At 35.6% G+C, this 19,945-nt stretch overlaps 2 protein-coding genes across 4 annotated transcripts in view; both read left to right on the top strand.

Moving 5' to 3' along the window:
* Positions 1-289: 289 nt before the first annotated feature.
* On the top strand, positions 290-2,583 carry tmem230a (transmembrane protein 230a). Of its 2 annotated transcripts, none has more exons than XM_058789433.1 (4): positions 290-491; positions 793-987; positions 1,074-1,196; positions 1,269-2,583. In XM_058789433.1, the coding sequence occupies exons 2-4, from the start codon at positions 889-891 to the stop codon at positions 1,407-1,409; spliced, it is 363 nt and encodes a 120-aa protein (XP_058645416.1). In that variant the 5' UTR covers positions 290-491; positions 793-888; the 3' UTR covers positions 1,410-2,583. The 2 variants fall into 2 exon arrangements, with proteins under 2 accessions (XP_058645416.1, XP_058645415.1); XM_058789432.1 differs by having other exon boundaries at positions 290-581.
* A 1,026-nt stretch (positions 2,584-3,609) lies between these two features.
* igsf9a (immunoglobulin superfamily, member 9a) overlaps positions 3,610-19,945 on the top strand; it is a 31,718-nt gene continuing 15,382 nt past the window's right edge. For both annotated transcript variants that reach the window (XM_058788784.1, XM_058788783.1), the window contains exons 1-4: positions 3,610-4,001; positions 11,106-11,190; positions 11,339-11,533; positions 18,707-18,856. In XM_058788784.1, the coding sequence (XP_058644767.1) occupies positions 11,133-11,190; positions 11,339-11,533; positions 18,707-18,856 (403 nt within the window). In that variant the 5' untranslated portion in view covers positions 3,610-4,001; positions 11,106-11,132. The remainder of the gene's footprint in view (positions 4,002-11,105; positions 11,191-11,338; positions 11,534-18,706; positions 18,857-19,945) is intronic.

Here is a 19,945-nt window from a genome sequence, read left to right as displayed (position 1 = left end):
TTTTTAACGTCTTTGCTTATTCTGTTTTCTTTGTCTTTGAAGTATTTTTAACCGACAAAAAATGCTTCTGGCGCATGTTTATTGTTTATTAGCTAATTGTTGCCTAATTATTGTTTATTTTACTAATGTACTTTTTAATCGATTTCATGTGTCATTCTTTAATGTCTTGAGCAAAAACTGTCATTTATTTATATATTTTACTCCTTAAAATGATATCTGTCATTTACATAAAAAACGAGTTGCTATTGGCTAGCGCGGATTCTTCTTTCCTGCGCGCGCGCAGGTTGGAATGGGAATAAGGAAGTAAACAATGTCCACACAAGCATGAGCACTGAGCAGTGTTTTCAAGGGAAAGAAAGCAAAGTTTTCGTAGTTTTCGTAGTAGCCGTTAAAAAAACAACCCCGTCGGCTCGAAACGACATCAGATTACCCTGCATTTCTGGTTATTTTGTCATTTAGTGAAAGAATATATACTTAAAAGAGACGAGCTGGTGAGTATACCAACGCTTCTATAAACTCACCAACAGCAGAAACAGTCGGAAACAAGGTTTATGACTCAGTCTGTATAAATAACCTCTTGGGTGAGTTATCTAATTCTATAATTGCTGCTATTAAAGAATTACCTATCTTGAGACAATAGACTATCACCAGGATGTTATCAAATTACTGTATTTGAATTCTATGTTGACTGGTATTTAGACAGTAAACATGACAGTCTGAAAGTGATAGAAGACAACTTGAGATGCATGTAATGTATTTTAAGTTATTATAAACTTTCTCTCTGGTTTCCAGAATAAACCACATCAAAAGCGGATGCACTCTCAGATGCTCACGGTGTAGTTTGCTACTTTTCATCATCTTCAAGTGCCGATAAGTCTAAACATCATCATGATGGCAAGTCGAAACAACACAGCCATTGCTGCTCCAAACAATAAGGTGAAATACTCCAGGCTGGCAGATAGTGATGAAGGCTACATTGATCTACAGGTTAGAAACACTGATGCAGAAAAAATATTTGAATTGTGTTTTATATGTATTGTTTGTAGCATAAATGAGTAAACACTGTTTTATAGTTCAAGAAAACACCACCTAAAGTACCCTACAAGGCTATTGCTCTGGCAACGTTCCTATTTCTGGTTGGCTCTGTATTGATTGTTGTCGGATCCCTTCTTTTGGCAGGATACATTAATGTTACGGTGAGTAAACAAAACTGCAGCATTGTAAATATCTGTCAGTATGATAGACAGTAATGTATGGTTTTGTTGTAGCACCCAGATCGCACGATTCCAGTTCTCATCATCGGCATACTGATCTTTCTTCCTGGATTCTATCATCTGCGGATTGCTTATTATGCTTCCAAGGGTTACCGCGGTTATTCTTACGATGACATCCCAGACTTTGATGACTAAACGGATCTAGTCATAACGAATGCTGTTACTTTTATGTGTTTTCTGCAGATGTTGCATGGTTTGCCTTTAGACTTTCATTCTGTCGGAGAGAAACTGTGGCACACTGTGCTTTACTGAGCTATCTTTATTTTACCAAAAGAAAACAGAAGTGCAATATTAGTGCAAAATAGAGTATTTATTTAGCTAAATACATAAAAGGCCAACAAGAAATAAGCTGATATTTTCGTAGGTTTTATAAAACTTGAAAAATTATTGTTTTAAAAGCTAGAAAATGTATTTATCTGTAATGAAGCATGTTATTTACTATACACTATCTGTCAAATGCTTGGACACAAATTTGTATGACAAAGATGAAAATAATATACATTTCCTTAAAAAAAACTGGATAAGTTAGTCTGGAAAATGAATAAAAGTAGCCAAAAAAGTAGTAATGTTCATGTGAACTTGAAGTCCTGAGTATCCAAATTATTTTTCCCGTAAGAGCATTTACTGCAGCTTGTTATTCTTATTATTATTTCCCTATACAGCGACTAACGAACAGAAAATGGCTTACCTCCGCATTGAAAAATAAGGTGGATACAGATCTAGAATCTAGGCAAAGATTTATGATATTTATGTTGTTTTCCTTTTTTGCTTACTACATTTCCTCATATACTTTTATTTGTGTTCCCATACTTGCATATTTGTTATTTTGTCATTTTAATGACCTTACCATGATTTTGAAGTGTCGAAAATAGTAATAATTTGACCAAGCAGATGTGTCCAAACTTTTGACTGGTAGTTTAGTTGCTATGCAGTATTGTTTTTGTGGAATATACTGGTTTTATTTGTTTTATTGAAAGTGTTTGAAGGAAGTATTAATGTTTGCCGCCTTGTGCTTCTTATTTTTGAGGGAACAAAAAGTTTTGGGAACTTTTGGGAAAAGAGGGAACTATTTTGAGATCCACTAAAGGATATTAGAAGTAAACATTTTTTGATGGTTTTTAATATCTATGTGTATTGATATGCTTTATTTCTTTTAAGTGAAGCAAATGGTTTATATATATATATATATATATATATATATATATATGAAATATTAAACTTTTATCGAATACCTGGATGATTTAGTATTACATTTGTCAAAATGTGAAGTAAGCTGTACAACAGAACTGGGTATCCAATAAAACAAGGCGCTGCACTTGACCTTCAGATTTGAGTGTTACTGAACCAGAGGTACTATCAGCCTTCATATTTTTTATTTTTGGTGTAGTTAATGTATCGTTACAGTTTTTATTACCAACTTTAAAACTAAATATAGTTTGCAGAATTAATGCAACATAATGAGGGTAACAGCATACTGCTGTTTGGAACGTTTATTGGTGCATAGTGCATACTTGTTTCACATAGTATTAGAAAGTATATACTGTGAAATATGTAGCAGCAGGGTAGTGTTCCTTTCCAAATGTGAACAGCCAAAGACGCTCCCTGTCTGGAAGAGAAAACACAGGAACCTCACTGCCCTCTAGTGGGCAGTAATCGAAAGTGTTTGACCCACGGTATCAAGTGATCTGCCACCTCTAGGGGGCTCGCAAACTACTGTTTGATCCCATAAATAAGACACTATAAAAGTAAAGCCAAACTTTGAAAACTCTTACGGTATAGTAGCCTAATTTATAGAAGGCCTATAACAATTAATCATTAGGCTACTATTATTATTAACCGTGATGATAAATAATATTACTAATAATCATAATTGTTCAGAAGAAGACAAAGTTTGTCTTGGAATTTGATCCTATCCAGTTAAAGCATAGTAATAGATTGTAGTGTGTGTTTGTATTTTACAATACAGCACTTAAATACTATGGTTTAGCTGCACTGAAATTCATGGCAACACCCATGACAAACTTTCACTTAAGCTATCATTTTATCCACTCCACATTCTATGCCAGCTCTTATCATGAGTCGACATAGATCACTAGTTTACTGGGGTTTTGCCGTCTCAGGAGTGATTTCCGTGTGCCCAGATGACAAACAAGTTTAGAATCTTGACCAAAGTGCATCAGACACACCTCTGCTCTTTGTTATGAGGTCAAACACACCATGCTGTAAAAATGTAGGTCTGATTAAAACGTTTTACTGTATTAAATGTCGGCTGTCTTGCGACCGGTGAAACATGTAACATTTTATGTGTAACTTTGTTATTAAAACCGATTCTTTCTTTAGACGTGACAGCTGATTATGTGTAAATGTGTGCATTTGTTTCTCCGTGTGCGCTCTGCGCATGCGCGCCCGTGTTTGCATTAGTTCTGAGAAACAGCAGCGGGAGGAGTGAGTGAACTCAACGCGAGAGGTGCGCTGATGCGCGAGCTCAAACCTTCCATAGAGACAAAGTTTATGCGATTCATTTTCCTCACTACATTCATAGAAACAAGAGAAAAACGAAACATCACTGGCAAATTTTTGAAGTTGTCCTTGAGAATTGATTGTGATATGGAATTAACGCTGAGAGAGTATAAATTCTTACTTTTGGAATAATTCTCATCGTGGTATTTTTCCGTTTTCAACGCAAAACAGCGCTGCTTACCACAGCTGATAGATGAAGTGATACAGGTGAGTATAAACAACAGTTTACTCTGACTTACAAGTTCCGTTCTTTAAGATAGACTAGGTTGGAAAGAAGGAACATTTAGATTAAAAATGTAATGTGTAATTTCTGTGTAATCCTAAAACCGAATGAACGGTAATTACAGCACTATTTAATTCAGTAAAATAGTGTAGGCTAAGTTTAAGTTGCTTGGAGGCTACTTAAGCGCATAGTATCTTTAATAAATTCATCAGTCACTCTACACTTCATCTATGGTTTACATAGCCTACTTTCCTACTCTACAGTTTCATCATGTTATCTATCTATCTATCTATCTATCTATCTATCTATCTATCTATCTATCTATCTATCTATCTATCTATCCATTTTATATTATAACGCACATCATGTTCATTTCATGATCATGTTCATTTGCCAAAGTTACGTAGCCTAGTATATTTTAAGCAACATTTATATGCTCATTTGGCTCTATTGATACAAAGTAGATTATGGTAAATTTGTTGTTGTCTGTTTGTTTGAGAACTGGGGGATTTATCTAGCGTTTGACTGTCAGTGGCAGTTCAGTGAAGACGAATTAAAGGGTTTTAATTGCCCCTGCAAGGGGTCCAAGTGGATTTGTGGGGGCAGGTTGAGCAGAATTTCCAGCATCTACCCAGCAGAGGCTTGCAGGATGTTGTAGATCAATTTCTGACCTGTTCATACAAAATAGGGTGAATTCAGGTTGATGGTTGATTTGGGACACTTTTTACAAGTTATTTCAATGGCAAAAAGTGTCCCAATCAACCTGAATTCATTCCTGGATTTGGACATTTAATCTTTTTATTTGATTTTTTCTCTCTCAGGTTAGGTAACTCTTATTGTATTGCCATTATTGAAATTCATTAAGCGTTCGTTGACCTAATTTCCCTAATTGAGTGTAAACAATCTTTATTGAGTGTAAACAATGGTTGTGACAATGGATTTTCCTTTTGGTCAAATGTTAGCCCAGTGTGACTCACGTGTAGATCCTGAGTCAGTCACATGCGTAAGGTAGTCAAATTCACAGTAGGCTACACCACAGTGAATGTAGGGACATCGCTCTTATTTACAGTGATATTAATCTGTCACTTTTTCCAGGCTCACTGCAGCCAGATTATCCTGGATTACGCTGAGTGTCTGTGTCTGATCCCAGCTGTCATGAATCAGTGAGCATTCATGCATAGCACCATGCAATGTATGGATTATGATGCTTCCATATGCAATGGTGTTAAATCATTATCAGTGGATAATCTGTAATCAACACGATCGTGGACATGGCACTTTATCTTCTCACCAAATGTCTGATGACGTTTTTTGAGGGTTTGACACTTTTAAATTTGTACGTGCTTATTTCTGTCACTGTTAGTTTTGTTTGTGTTTGTACCACTGCAGGAATTTGCATGTTGGTGAGGACTGACAAATTCATGGCTAACTTTTGGGTTGACTGAATATTTTTCCTTATACAAACAGTGATCTCATTCCTTTCATTTTTATTTATTTTTTTATTTTTTTAGCTTAACAGGTTTATAATGGACTAAAGCAATCCACCTATAGCAGCTACATCTCTATTATCATTCTAAAATGTGTTTGGATGCTTTTTTTTAAGTGCACATCTGTTGAGTTCATAAAAAGGGTATTGTTAAAGCTTTGTAAAATAAGGAAAGTGGGTTAACATTTCTGACCTCTACAAATCAATGGTTAGTCCATTTGGCTGATTAAATCCGTGAGCTCCGGTGTAGCTGCGATCACGTCAGCAGGGAATCTGCTCTGAGCCTCAGAGTTTCAGGTCCAGTTGCTGCATATGATCTGTTTACTTGCTCTAGTGAACAAATGTGTTGGTAAAGTAGGACTTGCTTTCACAGTATGACGTGACTTCTGTTTTAAAAGCTTCTGAAGAGTAAATAGTTGCAGGTTGCTAGTGTGGATTTTTCTTGTTTGTTTTATCCTTTACAATGTTTTCTGTGCTTCTTTGAAGCTCAGGTTAGTTTATTGCTTTGCCACATCTCAGAGGTGCACAATCATGTGTGGTTTTGTTACCTCTTTGGCCTCATTTAAAGTCAGCATAAATCCCCTTAGAATCTCATTTCACTTTCATGAAATGAAATAGGATATTTAATGACACAATATTACAAAGTGGGAATTTAAACATTTAAAGTGGATTTTCTGCAGTGAAGATTGTAAAGCCTAAATACAATTACATTTTAAAGCCTAAATACAATTACCAGAGGTAAAAAGCGAAACATTGGCTAGAAACAAACTACATCACGGTCACATGGCTTCACTGTCACCTTCACTAAGCTTCCCACATCTCTTTCAGTCTTTATTAAAAAAAAAAAAAAAAAAAAAAAAAAAATATATATATATATATATAATTCCCTGAAAGTTTCAGTTAAAATATTTTCCAAGAGTGTGATTAAAAACACAATGAGGCTGTGACAGTAACCAGTAGATGAGATTTCCTGTATAATGAAACCCATTTAAAAAAAGCCATTAACTTTGGAATGATGGAACCAGAAGTGCTAAAATACTAACTTGTTTCTGAGTTTTGGCCTATAAAAATACATCATCCCCTCAGTCTGTAGCAGATTTTGCTTGAACAATTGCTAAATGTGTGGCCTAAGTGACATCAGCAGAAAAAGAAAGTGTGAAGCACAAGTTATTGCATGTTTACAATCACAATTAGACTGGAAAACAAGAGTTACAAAAGTTAATAGTGTATTTTTAAAAAATGTTTTAGAGTCATGTTTGATTTCTTGTTGACTTTATCTGATACATTAGAACATTTTTACAGCCCAGCTTGATTAAACAACATTTCTGAGTTGCATTGTCATACTTTTTTACTTGAATGCAGAATAGGTCAGATATGAATAATTGAATGAATTGGTGATCCTCCTTTTGCATTAAGCTCAAGCTTGTAATGAATGGTCTATATTTAGCTTTCACGCTCGATTTGGCCCAGTTCCTTCTCATCACAACCAGATTTATAGACTGAGAGAAATTTGTGACACGAGTTCAGCCTGTCCTTTGTAAACCCAAGAATTAATGGACGGCCAAATTGAACTCTTTCAGTGCCTTGAATTAGCATATCCTACAATATGGTCGCAGTTTGGCGTCATTTGAAGACAGAAAATGGTATAATTCAACGCTCCCTGGTTAGATGATATTTATAATGATCAAGTGCTGTAACCCTTGCCCTCAAAGGTTAAGAAACTGGATTTTATTGCCGCTTATTGAAACTGCAACAGTGAATCTTTGTGTGCTTAGTAATTTATGTAGGACTTTGGTCTAGCTGGAATGGTGTTAAGATTCCCATTAAGATTGAAAACATTATTTCTCAGTGTTTTGTGAATGTTTAAAATGACCATTTTTTTCTTAGTTATTAGAACTTTATAGCCTAGAAAAGGGAATGTTTCATTTTATCATTTTACAAACATTTTGGAATGTTACTTTTGAATGTTCTCTAAATGTTTTGAAACAAGTAGTAAATATCAACAAGAATGCTAGTCAAAAAACGTACCATGAATGATGTAACATTTTGAGAATGTTATTAAATTCTAGATAACTGTTCTATTAACATTACTGGAGGAAAGTTTGTTCACACTTTTGAGAAAACCTTGCTAGAACATTAGCTTAAATTGTGGGAACACACAGGAAACAGTAACAGAGCACTTACTACCAGCTTTTTTTCAGAGAAAAACAGGTTTATCAGCATCCCATAGAGCTGATGCATTGCATTTGTACAAAAATTCTACTTACTTACTCAAGTTCTCATGATTTTGTATAACATGTTCTCTGAACGGCTGAGTAGATGCTAACAAAGTAAACAGACTGGTAGCCGAGTGTGCGGTGAGAAACGTGTGACCTGTGGGATTGTCTTGGGACCCCTTTCAGGAGTCTTTAAGAATGGCTCTCCCTCATTGCGTGGTGGGTAATGAACAGGCGTTTGCATTGTGCACTGGTGCATAGCGTAAGGCTCACAGTGAGCTGAGTGGAGTACTAGCTTTACCTTCTGCATGAGTCACACGCTTAGTATTTCCAGCGGCACCCGACAGACCTATTGCTTCTTGATGTGTTAATGATTTACTGGAGACATGCAGTGTTAGACTGATGACTCAGTGACATTCGGGCACTCATTGAGGGCATATTTGCAGTGATCTCACAACTTCCTGTCTACCCACATGGCCATTATTGATGGTATTTGCACTTGTAAAGTCATCATTACACAGGTTAAGTAGATCAGTATCTATATATGTGTTGCTAACATGACATGTCAAGAAGTGACAACAGTGTTCTGAACAGTGTTGGGGAATGTTATTTTTAAAAGTAATGCCTTACAATATAGTAATGATCAATAAAAAGTAACTAATTGCATTACTTAGTTACTTTTTATTGAAGGTAATGCATTACATTACTTTTGCATTACTTTTTGTCACCCGAACAAAAACCCCAAAAGTTATATTCTTGACGTAACGGACCCGGGAAGTCCCTTACCAGTCATTTTTCTAGGCATTAAACTGCCAGAATTTTAAAAGACGATATCTCCGTTTGCATTGAACTTTCAGCTTTGTAACTTTGCAGATATTGTTTATGCTCAAACAGCAACATTACACACTAACTAACATTAAAAAACTGAAATCGCAATCAACCACCCCTTTAAATTTGAATAAAATGAAAACTAAAAGACTTTCAAATCACATGAGCCCATATTTTATTCACAATAGAACATAGAGAACATAACAAATGTTTAAATGGAGGAATTTTACACTTTTATCCACTAAATGAGCTCATTTCAAATTTGATGCCTGCTACAGGTCTCAAAAAAGTTGGCAACAAAGGCTGAAAAAGCAAGACATTTTGAAAAGATTCAGCTGGGAGAACATCTAGCAACTAATTAAGTTAATTAACTATAAAAGGGATGTCTTAGAGAGGCAGAGTCTCTCAGAAGTAAAGATAGGCAGAGGCTAAACGGGCCCAGGAATACTTCCAGAAACCACTGTCGGTAAATCCAATCCGCTGTGCCATCTGCAGATGCCAACTAGCTCTATCATGCAAAAAGGAAGCCATATGTGAACATGGTCCAGAAGCGCCATCGTGTCCTGTGGGCCAAGGATCATTTAAAATGGACTGTTTCAAAGTGGAAAAGTGTTCTATGGTCAGACGAGTCCAAATTTGACATTCTTGTTGGAAATCACGGACGCCGTGTTCTCTGGGCTAAAGAGGAGGGAGACCTTCCAGAGTGTTATCAGCGTTCAGTTCAAAAGCCAGCATCTCTGATGGTATGAGGGTGCATAAGTGCATACGGTATGGGCAGCTTGCATGTTTTGGAAGGCACTATGAATGCTGAAAGGTATATAAAGGTTTTAGAGCAACATATGCTCCCCTCCAGACGATGTCTATTTCAGGGAAGGCCTTGTGTATTTCAGAAGGACAATGTAAAACCACATACTGCAGCTATTACAACAGCATGGCTTTGTAGTAGAAGAGTCCGAGTGCTGAATTGGCCTGCCTGCAGACCAGATCTTTCACCTATAGAGAACATTTGGCGCATCATTAGACAAAAAATATGTCAAAGATGACCACAAACTCTTCAGCAGCTGGAAACCTATATCAGGCAAGAATAGGACCAAATTCCAACACCAAAATTCCAGAAACTCATAACCTCGATGCCCAGATGTCTTCAAACTGTTTTGAAAAGTAGAGGAGATGCTCCACCATAGTAAACATGCCCCCGTCAAGGGCCTGACTGGGACACAATTTCAGGCCGGGAAATCTCACACTCATCCAGGCTATATACAGAAAAAAGAGGCCAAAATGGTACCTTTTGGGGTACAACAGCTTGTCACTGGAGCACTACCCTTAAAAGATCATCTTTGTTACCGTTTTACCCCTAATAGGTACATATTAGTACCTTATCGTAATTTGTACATATAAGGTACTAATATTTACCGGGGTAAAAAAAAGATGTCCATTTTATTTGTAAAGCTGTTGTACCCCTAAAGGTACCATTTTGGCCTCTTTTTTCTGTATATAGCCTATACACCCACTACAAATTCTGAAACCGCAAATAACCCTATTATTTAAATGGCAATCGCATAAAAAGGTCTAAATCCTTGGACTGGGGCCCTGGAAAACAATTATAGGTTGTTTCTTGAACCTTCACTTCCCTTTTCTTCATTTTCCCCAATATCTCTGTCTCTCCCTTTTTTTCTTCTTCTTCTTGTACCTGTCACTTCTTCACCAGCAGGTCTACTGTTATGAACAGAACTGTGTCTACCTTGTTGCAAAACAACCACCTCATTGCAATTTATCACAGAATGTTATTCATCTTAAAATTACTTAAAAACCCGATATTTAACAAACCTATAGGCTATTTCATACAAATATATCAAAACACATTTTCTAAAGTGCCTAAATGTCAAAATCAGTACAGTATTTTGTAATTTTTTTTTTTTAAATCCTAATACTGAACACACTATTGCTTTATTAGGCTGATATTTTTGTGTTCTGGAATTTGGGTTGTGTATACATATATCTAAATAACACGCTTATATATATTAAGTGTGTTATTTAGATATGGGATATATAAATGAGATTATAAAACAAAGGGCTTTTCAGTGGAATTAGATCATAATGCAAATGTTTAATTTTGCATTGATATGTCATAAATACTATAAAGGCCTTTGGTAGTTACAGTGTATTTAATCACATTTATGGCTGGAAACTCAGTTTAACTGGCTTCAGGAGCGTCCTCACATGAGTTTAGACATCACATGCTGGACTGGAGTTTGACTCATTGCTTATGAGTCAAACTCATTTTACAACCTTCCTTTCAACTGCGTTTAGGTTTAGTTCAGTTCAGAGATGTTGTTGAGCTTACTGTGTATACAATACAATACAATGCGTACATAAGATCCCACAATCCTTCTGCGTGCTCTGAGATTACAAGAACAGGCAAAGCAAAGGAGGTGTGGACGTGCTTGTGTCATACTATATGGTTTAGCTCATATCCACAAGTCGCATTTAGCATAATGCTTTCTGTGGTTGAGGTTTGTTTGCCTGTCGTTTGATCTTGTATGTTTGATGTTCTTCAGGTATGTGAATCTGTATGAATACCCATCATGCTACTGAAGAACCTTCCTCTGTTGGAAGTCATTGTTGCAGTACTCTCCCTATTCAGTGAGTATTATACAGTAATTAGGCCTACTTTACAACTGATATACACAGTAACCTTCTTCTCTTTATTAGTCACTAGTTTAAATATATACAGTATGTATAGTTTTTATTGTTATTTACAAGATTTCCATATATTGTTTCATAATCTTAGATAACTCAAGTGCAGCTGAAGTCCACGTCCGTGCCAAAAAAGGGGACACTGCAGTGTTGACATGCAGTCTTCCAGCCCTGGATGAGGGCAGCTCTGCTCCTCAGCACGTCATAGAGTGGGTGCGTCAGGACTATGATATCCCCATCCTCATCCAGTTTGGAGTGCATGATCCCAGAGTGCATCCCAACTATGACGGTGAGTGCCTCAATGCTGAGAGCTTTTTACAGGGGTCAACAACCTCAGGCACATGGTTGGAATTCTGTTAAATAATAATAATAATAAAAAAAACATAAAAACATTTTAAAAAAAGTATTACATTAAAATAAAAAAGTAAAATTTGTAATAAGAATTATGAATGGATAATGAATTTTTTTTTTTTTTTCAAAACTGTTACCATGCGTTAAATTGAAAATCTATCAATTTAAAATAAAAAATGACATTTGGAATAAAAATTATGAATGCATAATAAATAATAGTGTTACAATTTTCACAACATGTTACCAGGTATTACCATGCATCAAAAAGAAAATGTATCAAATTGAAATAAAAGATAAATTTGGAATAAAATTATGAATTGATCATAAATAACAGGGTCGCAGATTTAGCCTAAATTAAGCTTTCTGTAATTGCCAAATATATTTTTGCCATGAAGTAAAAAAAAAAAAAAAGATTATTCTTTTATTCATACTCATTTTATTCCTAATTATATATTTATTTTTTTATTTTTTTTAAATGAGCTTGACAAATGCGTAGAATATTGAGGATACTGAAAGAGATCATGTATTTGTTTTGATGTTGATGTCTCACATTTTGCATGTTACATTTTTTGTAATACCGGGAAAATCAGGGTTGAATGCAAAATGTGGACACAGCTTTTTGTTAATTAAGATGGTTATAAAAAATTTTTTAATTCCATCACCGTCATGTCATTCCAAACCTGTAAGAACTTCATTCATTTTTGGAACACAAATTAAGATATTTTTGATGAAATCCGAGAGCTTCCTGACCCTGCATAGAAACTGATACATTCAAGGTCCAGAAACGTAATAAGGATATCGCTAAAATAGCCCATGTTCAACCATAATTTTATGAAGCTACGAAAATAATTTTTGTGCACAAAGAAAGCATAATGAAAAGAAAGACAGCAAAGAAAGCAATAATGACTTTATTCAACAATTTATTCTCTTCTAGTCAGTCTCCACCGCCATTCACAAGTGTTCCACATTGCATGCTTGTGATGCTGCTCTGATGTAGAACCCGGATGTGCTGCAGCTTGTTTTCAAGTAGAGTAATGTGTCGTGGTACTCTCGTGAATGCACGTTAGAAGTCTGACACGGAAGAGAAGACATTGTTGAATAAAGTTGTTATTTTTGCACATAAAAAAGTATTCTCATAGCTTCATAACATTAAGGTTGAGCCACAGATGTCACAACTATTTTAACGATGTCCTAACTATCTTTCTGGGCCTTAACGTAGTTGCATTGCTGTCAGTGCAAGGTCAGAAAGCTCTTGGATTTCTTCAGAAATATCTTAATTTATCAGAATATGAACGAAGGTCTTACAGGTTTGGAATGACATGAGGGTGAGTAATTAATGACAGAATTGTCATTTTTGGGTGAACTATCAATTTAAATGCCTATACTGTTACCTCTGAATATGGACAGGTATGGCACTTTTCGAAAACCTTGCCAACCATGGACTGCCGTGTTGTAAACCACATCCTACTATGGACAATGGAGTTTCTCTCACCTCTTTCATAATTCGTTATCCTGAGTGCCACTTCGGTCATAGCGTGTCTCAGCTTACAGTAACTCTGTTCTTTTGTGTGCTGTGGGACCTGCTAGTTTCTCCCCCTCTCATTGCTGAATTCCCTATTGTGTCTTTGGGAGCTGGAATACAAAGGGTGTCTATGGGGAAAAGAGTCTTTCAATAGAGTCCCCCCCCCCCCCAATACACCCCCAAAATACAGAATGCAATGACTCTAATATAGAAAGAAATAGGCTCTCTTGGCAACACTGCAAGTTTTCTGTGCTTGGATGAGCCTCACCTTCCAGGCAGTGAGCGGGCGACAGGTTCTGCCCTGCAGTTTATGCTTGAGCACAGTGCGTCTTCTAACAAATTAAACAAATTCTCAAAGACACCACTGCACCTGTTCATTACGATGTTGCCCGGGCGATGGAATGCAAACCTACTGAGCATCAGCAATAACTAAGTTAACTTATAGCATGGTTCATAGCCTAATTAATTTTCTCATGCACCAAGCAATGGTCTATGTGGTAATGTGTAAACAATGACAAATTTCTTTACAAGTGACGGTTCATAAACACATTTGTTTACTTGTGAGCAAGCAACAGTTTATAAGTGAATTTGTTTACATGTGCAACAAGCCACATTTTTAAGTGAATGTAGATAGCTTTTTAAGCTAATTTATTTACATGTACAAGAAGGAACAGTTTAGCGACTGTTTGCTTGTGCAACACACAGCACTTCAAGCACAAACTTGTTTACATCTACATCAAGAAACGTTTTTTAAGTGAATTTGCAATGCTTTGTAAGCTAATTTATTTACTTGTGCAAGAAGCAACAGTTCATAAGTGAATGTGTTTATTTGTGCAACATGTAATAGTTAATACACAAATTAGTTTACATGTGCAACAAGCAACATCTTTTAAGTGAACTTACAATGCTTCATAAGTGAATTTCTTGTGCAAAAAGCAACAAGTGAATTCGTTTACTTGTGAAACATGCAATGGTTCGTACACAATTTTGTATACATGTGCAACAAGCAACGTTTTTAGGTTTCAGTTTTGCAAAAGGTTATATAGCGTATTCACAATGGTTTATAAGCAAGTTTGTTTTCTTGGACAAACAAATGATAGCGTAAGCATATTGTGAGAATATTTTGTGCATAAACAAATGTTTGGTTAATAGCGGATTCACATCTTTTAGCTTGTGTTAACATTCTCAAGTAGCATTTTCAGTGGTTTTCGAGACTGAACACCACTGAATATTGATTTTATTCACATTCCTTCCTTGTGAACTGAAAGAAGGAATGAATGGCCCCATGTAAACCAACAGCCCAATAAAGGTTAGAGGGCGTCACAACTGTCGTTTTATGTGATAAGAAACAAAGAAGAGAAAAACCAGGTCTAAAGCCGGGACTTTTTGCGCAGTGAGGGGGGCAGGTGCAGCATGGGAAGAGGTGAAGGGTGAGCTGGGTGTGAATTTCGTCACCTTAGGCTATATAGAGTCTCATGTGTCCACTCTGGAGCTCATAGTGATATATCATAACTGTTACACTCCACAAAATAAAGCACATTTAGGGTTTGTGATGGTATTTTTATATATATCTTAACTAAACAGAATCTAGCTTGCTAGAAACCTAAAACTACATTGGCAGTTAAGTAGAAGCGATCTATAGATTGCAGTGAAAAGTGTGACCATTAGGACTTTTTACTGGTGCTCTCTGTTCCAAATGACCTCCCATCCCCCTCATCTGTCAGCATTCAAAAACCCAATTGAGTCAAAACTCTTTCTAACCAGCAGCACGCTATCTTGAAAGGCCATTGGTCCAATCAAACCAAGCAGCTTCCCCGTAGCCCGTTGTGGTGATTCAAATTTCAAAAGATAACAGTGTCTTGAAACACAATGAAAAGAATACAGATGACGACTATGGTATGAAATCCGACCCTTGCTTTCCTGAGCTGAAACTGGAGAGTCCCTACCTGGGAAACCTGTGCCAAGAGGTGACACAATGTCTCTGGGATAGAAGGCATTGGATAGGATTTAGACTCCAGGTTTCATAGCCTCAAGTCACAGACTTACTGAATACAATACCTCCAACTAGCAAACCTTCAAACTTTGAACCTTTTTGAATTTGAATAGGTGGATGTGGTGACTTGAGTGTTACTTTATCGAAGGACATTCTTCCTAAAGTTTTAAACACAATTTAACAGCTGTGAAGCACTTAAAACAATTTTTTAGTCTAACATTGGCTGTTACAAGTGGATACAAATGACAGCATATGTTACTTCATACGTTCAGGAGTCTAATATTAGTTTCTCCTGAGATTTGAACCACCGTCGACTAAGCAACAGAGTGAGTGTTTGTTTGTACGACCGTCATCTGCTGTGGGAAATGGTTAGTCAGTCACAAACAAGTGAGTTTGCACTTGCGTGTGAAGACTTCAGATAAATCTTTTGCTGCACCAGGAAACAGGTGAACACACACAGATGGTGCTTTTTATGCTTTAATGTATTAGAGTGTATACTTCCCAGTCCTGTTTTTAATTATTCATAAATGGGCATAAACTCTCATTCCCAAGGTTCGTTTACTCATGTTTTTCTCATAAAATATACACAGTGGGCAGATTTATTGCTCAGATTTTTTTCCACACCTCTAAAATTAAGTTTTCTATTATGTTTGATTTATATCACATTTGTCTCAGATGTTTCTCTTTAAATAAAGGAGAACTAAAAATAGAAATAAATTAGACAAATGTTGATATGAAAGTGTAGCACTGTAACAAATATGGAGAGCATTGCATAGGAAAGAATTTGAAATCTTTCTGATTATGAGTCAAAATTAGCTAAGGGGTTATGTAACAAATCATGAAAAATGTATAAGCTTTAGGAAAATTAAACAATATTTTATCCAACTTTGATAACTGCCTTAATCTTTTAAATAACTAAGAAGATAGTGATTACATTTTATAAAAATCACCTGTCACCTGAACAAATGTTATCGCTCAGGCCGCATTTTCTCCTTCTTCTCGGAAAGTGACGAGGCAGTCAAAACATCCGATAGTGTGGGTTTTCAGGAAATGCGTGCACTCCTCTGCAGGCTTCTCGCAATTTCTACCATTTATTATGCATGTTATTTTTTGACAGACAAAATGTTACATTCAGCTGTCGCAAATCCGTTAACTTTTGAACTTTTCAAGTTCAAGCTCTTTCTTTTTTTTGTTTTTTTTTTACCAGGAAAGGAGTGGTTTTGATGCGCAAAGTTGTGTTTATTGTATCTTATCCAGCTTATTTTTACCATAAAAGCGGACGCGGCCAATTGTAAATTTTATGGGTCTCATCGGCGTCCAGCTATTTTTAGCTGTACAAAACAGCTCGTTTTGCTGCATGATATTGCAAATTTGTGTGTCTTACTATATTATTTTAATGTATTATCTTAATTATAAACACACTGGTTTGTTGCGCAGTTTTACTGTTTACTGCACATTGTTATTCTTCTCGTTATTTCCCTACAACGACTAATGAACCGGAAGTCTCGCCCATAGGCTCACTTCCGTGTTGAAGAATAAGGTGGATAATAAAAATATTTTGTTTAAACATATGAACATGCAGATGCAGAATAAGGTGGATAATAAAAATATTTTGTTTAAACCTATGAACATGCAGATGCAGAACATGCAGACTTTTTAAAACTGTTGTGTCTTAGCGGATTTTGACTCATATCTTTGCAAATATGAGCACAGTGTGAGACATTAGTGAGAGCTCTTCTGAGAAGACTTTTCTGGAGAGAAATCTGTGAAGCAGGAGATTCAGTAGAAGTCTCAGTTTGCTCTCATTTAATCTCACTGCTCTTTTGGAGAAACATTAAAGAGATCTCTGTGATTTCCTTCCTACTGCTGGTCTGAAATTTCAAAACTAAACAGTTTACTTTCTCCTCAGGTTTTTTTCAGGAGTGTCTAGTAATTTGAGAGTTTAAATCCCTCCTAAGCCCTGCCCCCGAACTGATTTTAATCCCTGTCACCACGGCAACTAAATTCAAATCCAAACCACTGGCAGGAGGTACCATGGCAACATTTTAGTGCCGGCTTGTACCCTGGGTGTCTGGGCTGGACAGGAACACGTTGTATAGTCCAAATCCCTTGGGATGATGGTGTCCGTGTCCCTTTTCCGTGACCTCCGGCTTCCATGTGGGTAAAATAAACAGGGGCGGATGGACCGTGATGATGCTCTCAGCTGTTATCTCAGGCTGAGTTCTGTTTCCACAGTCACTCCTCTTGGGAGCTCGGTTAATGATTGCTGTCACCGCCTATTTTCCTAAACACATCATAGCTATACTCTGTGCATCAGCCGCACACGTGTTTGCAGATGATGGATTTTCAGTTTTGAGACAATTTTATCTTTGATGTGGCTTCTGTGGTGGAGATTTTGACCACTGGTCTCTTTAAATGACTATAATGTCTGAGACACAAACAAGTCTTTGAAAAGCTTTTTTTACTGAGTGAAAGAGAGATAAAGACAGGGAGAGAGAGAGACGAAAGAGGAGGGAGGGGTGAGTCAGCAAACACCGTCGCTACAGGGTGCAGTCACCTGGCAACTGAGAGATAGAGTTTCAAGCGCTAAAAGATCTAGATTAAACACTCAATCTGCACCTTATCCAATTAAACTAAATGGTATAATGGACACTGACGTGTGTGTTTTAGTTATTTATTTAATTATTCATTTAAATAAATAATAATTTTTAAAAAAATCATTAAAAATATAAATTCCTTGTCCAACTAAGATAAATGGTATATTGGATATTTAAATATACAATGTGTATTTTAGAATTCAAATGAACTTAAATTTAAATTTTAAAAAAAAGTTTTTTTGTTGCATTATTGAAATAAATTTAATTGATTTAAAAACTCTAACTAAAATAAATGATATTGGAATTTATTTTTTTTTTTTTTTACATTTAAACTTCAAATGTTGCATTATTTTTTTTAAAGTTAAGTCTGAACCAAATGTAGTTCATTTGTGCAATTTGATTGATTTGAAGAAGTTATGGTATAAGTTATGGTATATTGTATGCATGGCATATTGGACACTTGTATGTGTGTAACTTTATAAACTTTAAATAAAATATTTTTAATTAATTTATTGATTTTAAAGTTATTCAACTAAAATAAATCTATGATGTGTATTTTAGAATTTAAATTAATTTATTAAATTTAAATATAAAATAATTTATATTCAAAATAAATTATATTTAGCTTTTTGAAGTTTAAAATTAATTAATTAAATAAATTGTGTCATTTATATCTGCAGCATATATATACTTTGTATTTGTTTTGTACAAACTCACAAATTCCATGTACTGTATTTTATTTTAAATGCAGATTAAAATTGTGAACTGAAAGATAAGTTTGCTTAAAATAATATAAAAATACAATATAATAAATAAAATAAAATAAAATAATTCTAATATAGAAAAATAGTAATAATACGCATATAAAAAATCAAAACACATTTGAAAAATCTAATTTTTTTATATTTGACTTTTCTTTAGCTTGTTGGATTGTTGAAATAGTCTTGTTTTTTACATGTTTGTTGTTTCTGACCCTTCCCGTCTCCTGATCGTGTCCAGGTCGAGTGTCACTCATCAGGGGAACATCCCTGCAGATGAGGGGGCTTCTCTTGGAGGACGAAGGCTGGTATGAGTGCCGAATCCTCCCGTTAGACAAAACCACAGATGAGACTGGCAGCAACGGGAGCTGGACTCTACTCTCCGTTACAGGTGAGACTCACCATCCAACAGCGTAGACCTGAATTATTTATAGTAAGAAAAGATATCCAATTTTACCAAGAGTGTGAATCAGAAGCATTACAGCAATTCTCTTTATGTAAGATCAGCTAGACAATGCCATTATACTCATCCCACAGTCTCCAACCCACGACTCCATTCAAATATGCAGTGAACAATGAATGAATACATGCACCTGTTACCAGGCTTTGCTCATGCACCTGTTCGAGAGTCTGCTCTGTCTCTGTCGGCCACACCTTGAGGCCATTTTCTGACACTCAGACTCCGTGTTGGCCAGATTACAGAAGCCACTTGAGGCCTGTGCTGACATTAGGTTCAGTTTTCAACTCGTTAGTTCTTTGAGAGCATCTTGCAAGCCTGGCTGGACTCCACTGTGCCTTTCATTAAAGTAAAATAAACTGATAAAGTTGAGGGTGCTATTTTAAAACTTTATCTTTCAAAGTTGTAAGCTACTCATGACTAGATAAGCCTACCATTTTGAATTAGTAATTGGCTACAAGCTATTGATATATTTCAAAAATATGTATTTAAGACACACACACACACACACACACATATGGGATATATTTAGGATTAGTAAGATTTAGAATATTAGAATATTAATATTTAGGATCAGTAAGATTTTGGATATTTTTAAAGAGGTTTCTTCTGCTCATCAAGGCTGCATTTCTTTGATCAAAAATATAGAAAAAGAGTAATATTGTGAAATATTATTGCAATTTAAAATAATGTTTTTTTATTTTAATATATTTTAAAATATAATTTATTCCTGTGGTGAAATGCTAAAATGCTGCCATTACGCCAGTCTTCAGTGTCTCATGATCCTTCAGACATCATTTTAATATGCTGATTTATTATCATTGTTGGAAACAGTTGTGCACAATATACAACATACATATAATGGTAATGTAACAATATACATTACCATTCAAAAGTTTGGGATCAGTATTTTTCTTTTTTGTTTTTTTTTGAAGAAGTGTATAATATTTTTCAGCAAGGATGTGTTAAATTGATAAAAAGTGAAAGTAAATGCATGTTGTTAGAAATGATTTTTTTTTTTAA

This window comes from Onychostoma macrolepis, chromosome 10 (genome assembly GCF_012432095.1).
Source record: "Onychostoma macrolepis isolate SWU-2019 chromosome 10, ASM1243209v1, whole genome shotgun sequence".
NCBI classification, from domain to species: Eukaryota; Metazoa; Chordata; class Actinopteri; order Cypriniformes; family Cyprinidae; genus Onychostoma; species Onychostoma macrolepis.
Note: the sequence above shows the minus strand (reverse complement) of the source record. Positions and strands in the feature narration are given on the sequence as shown.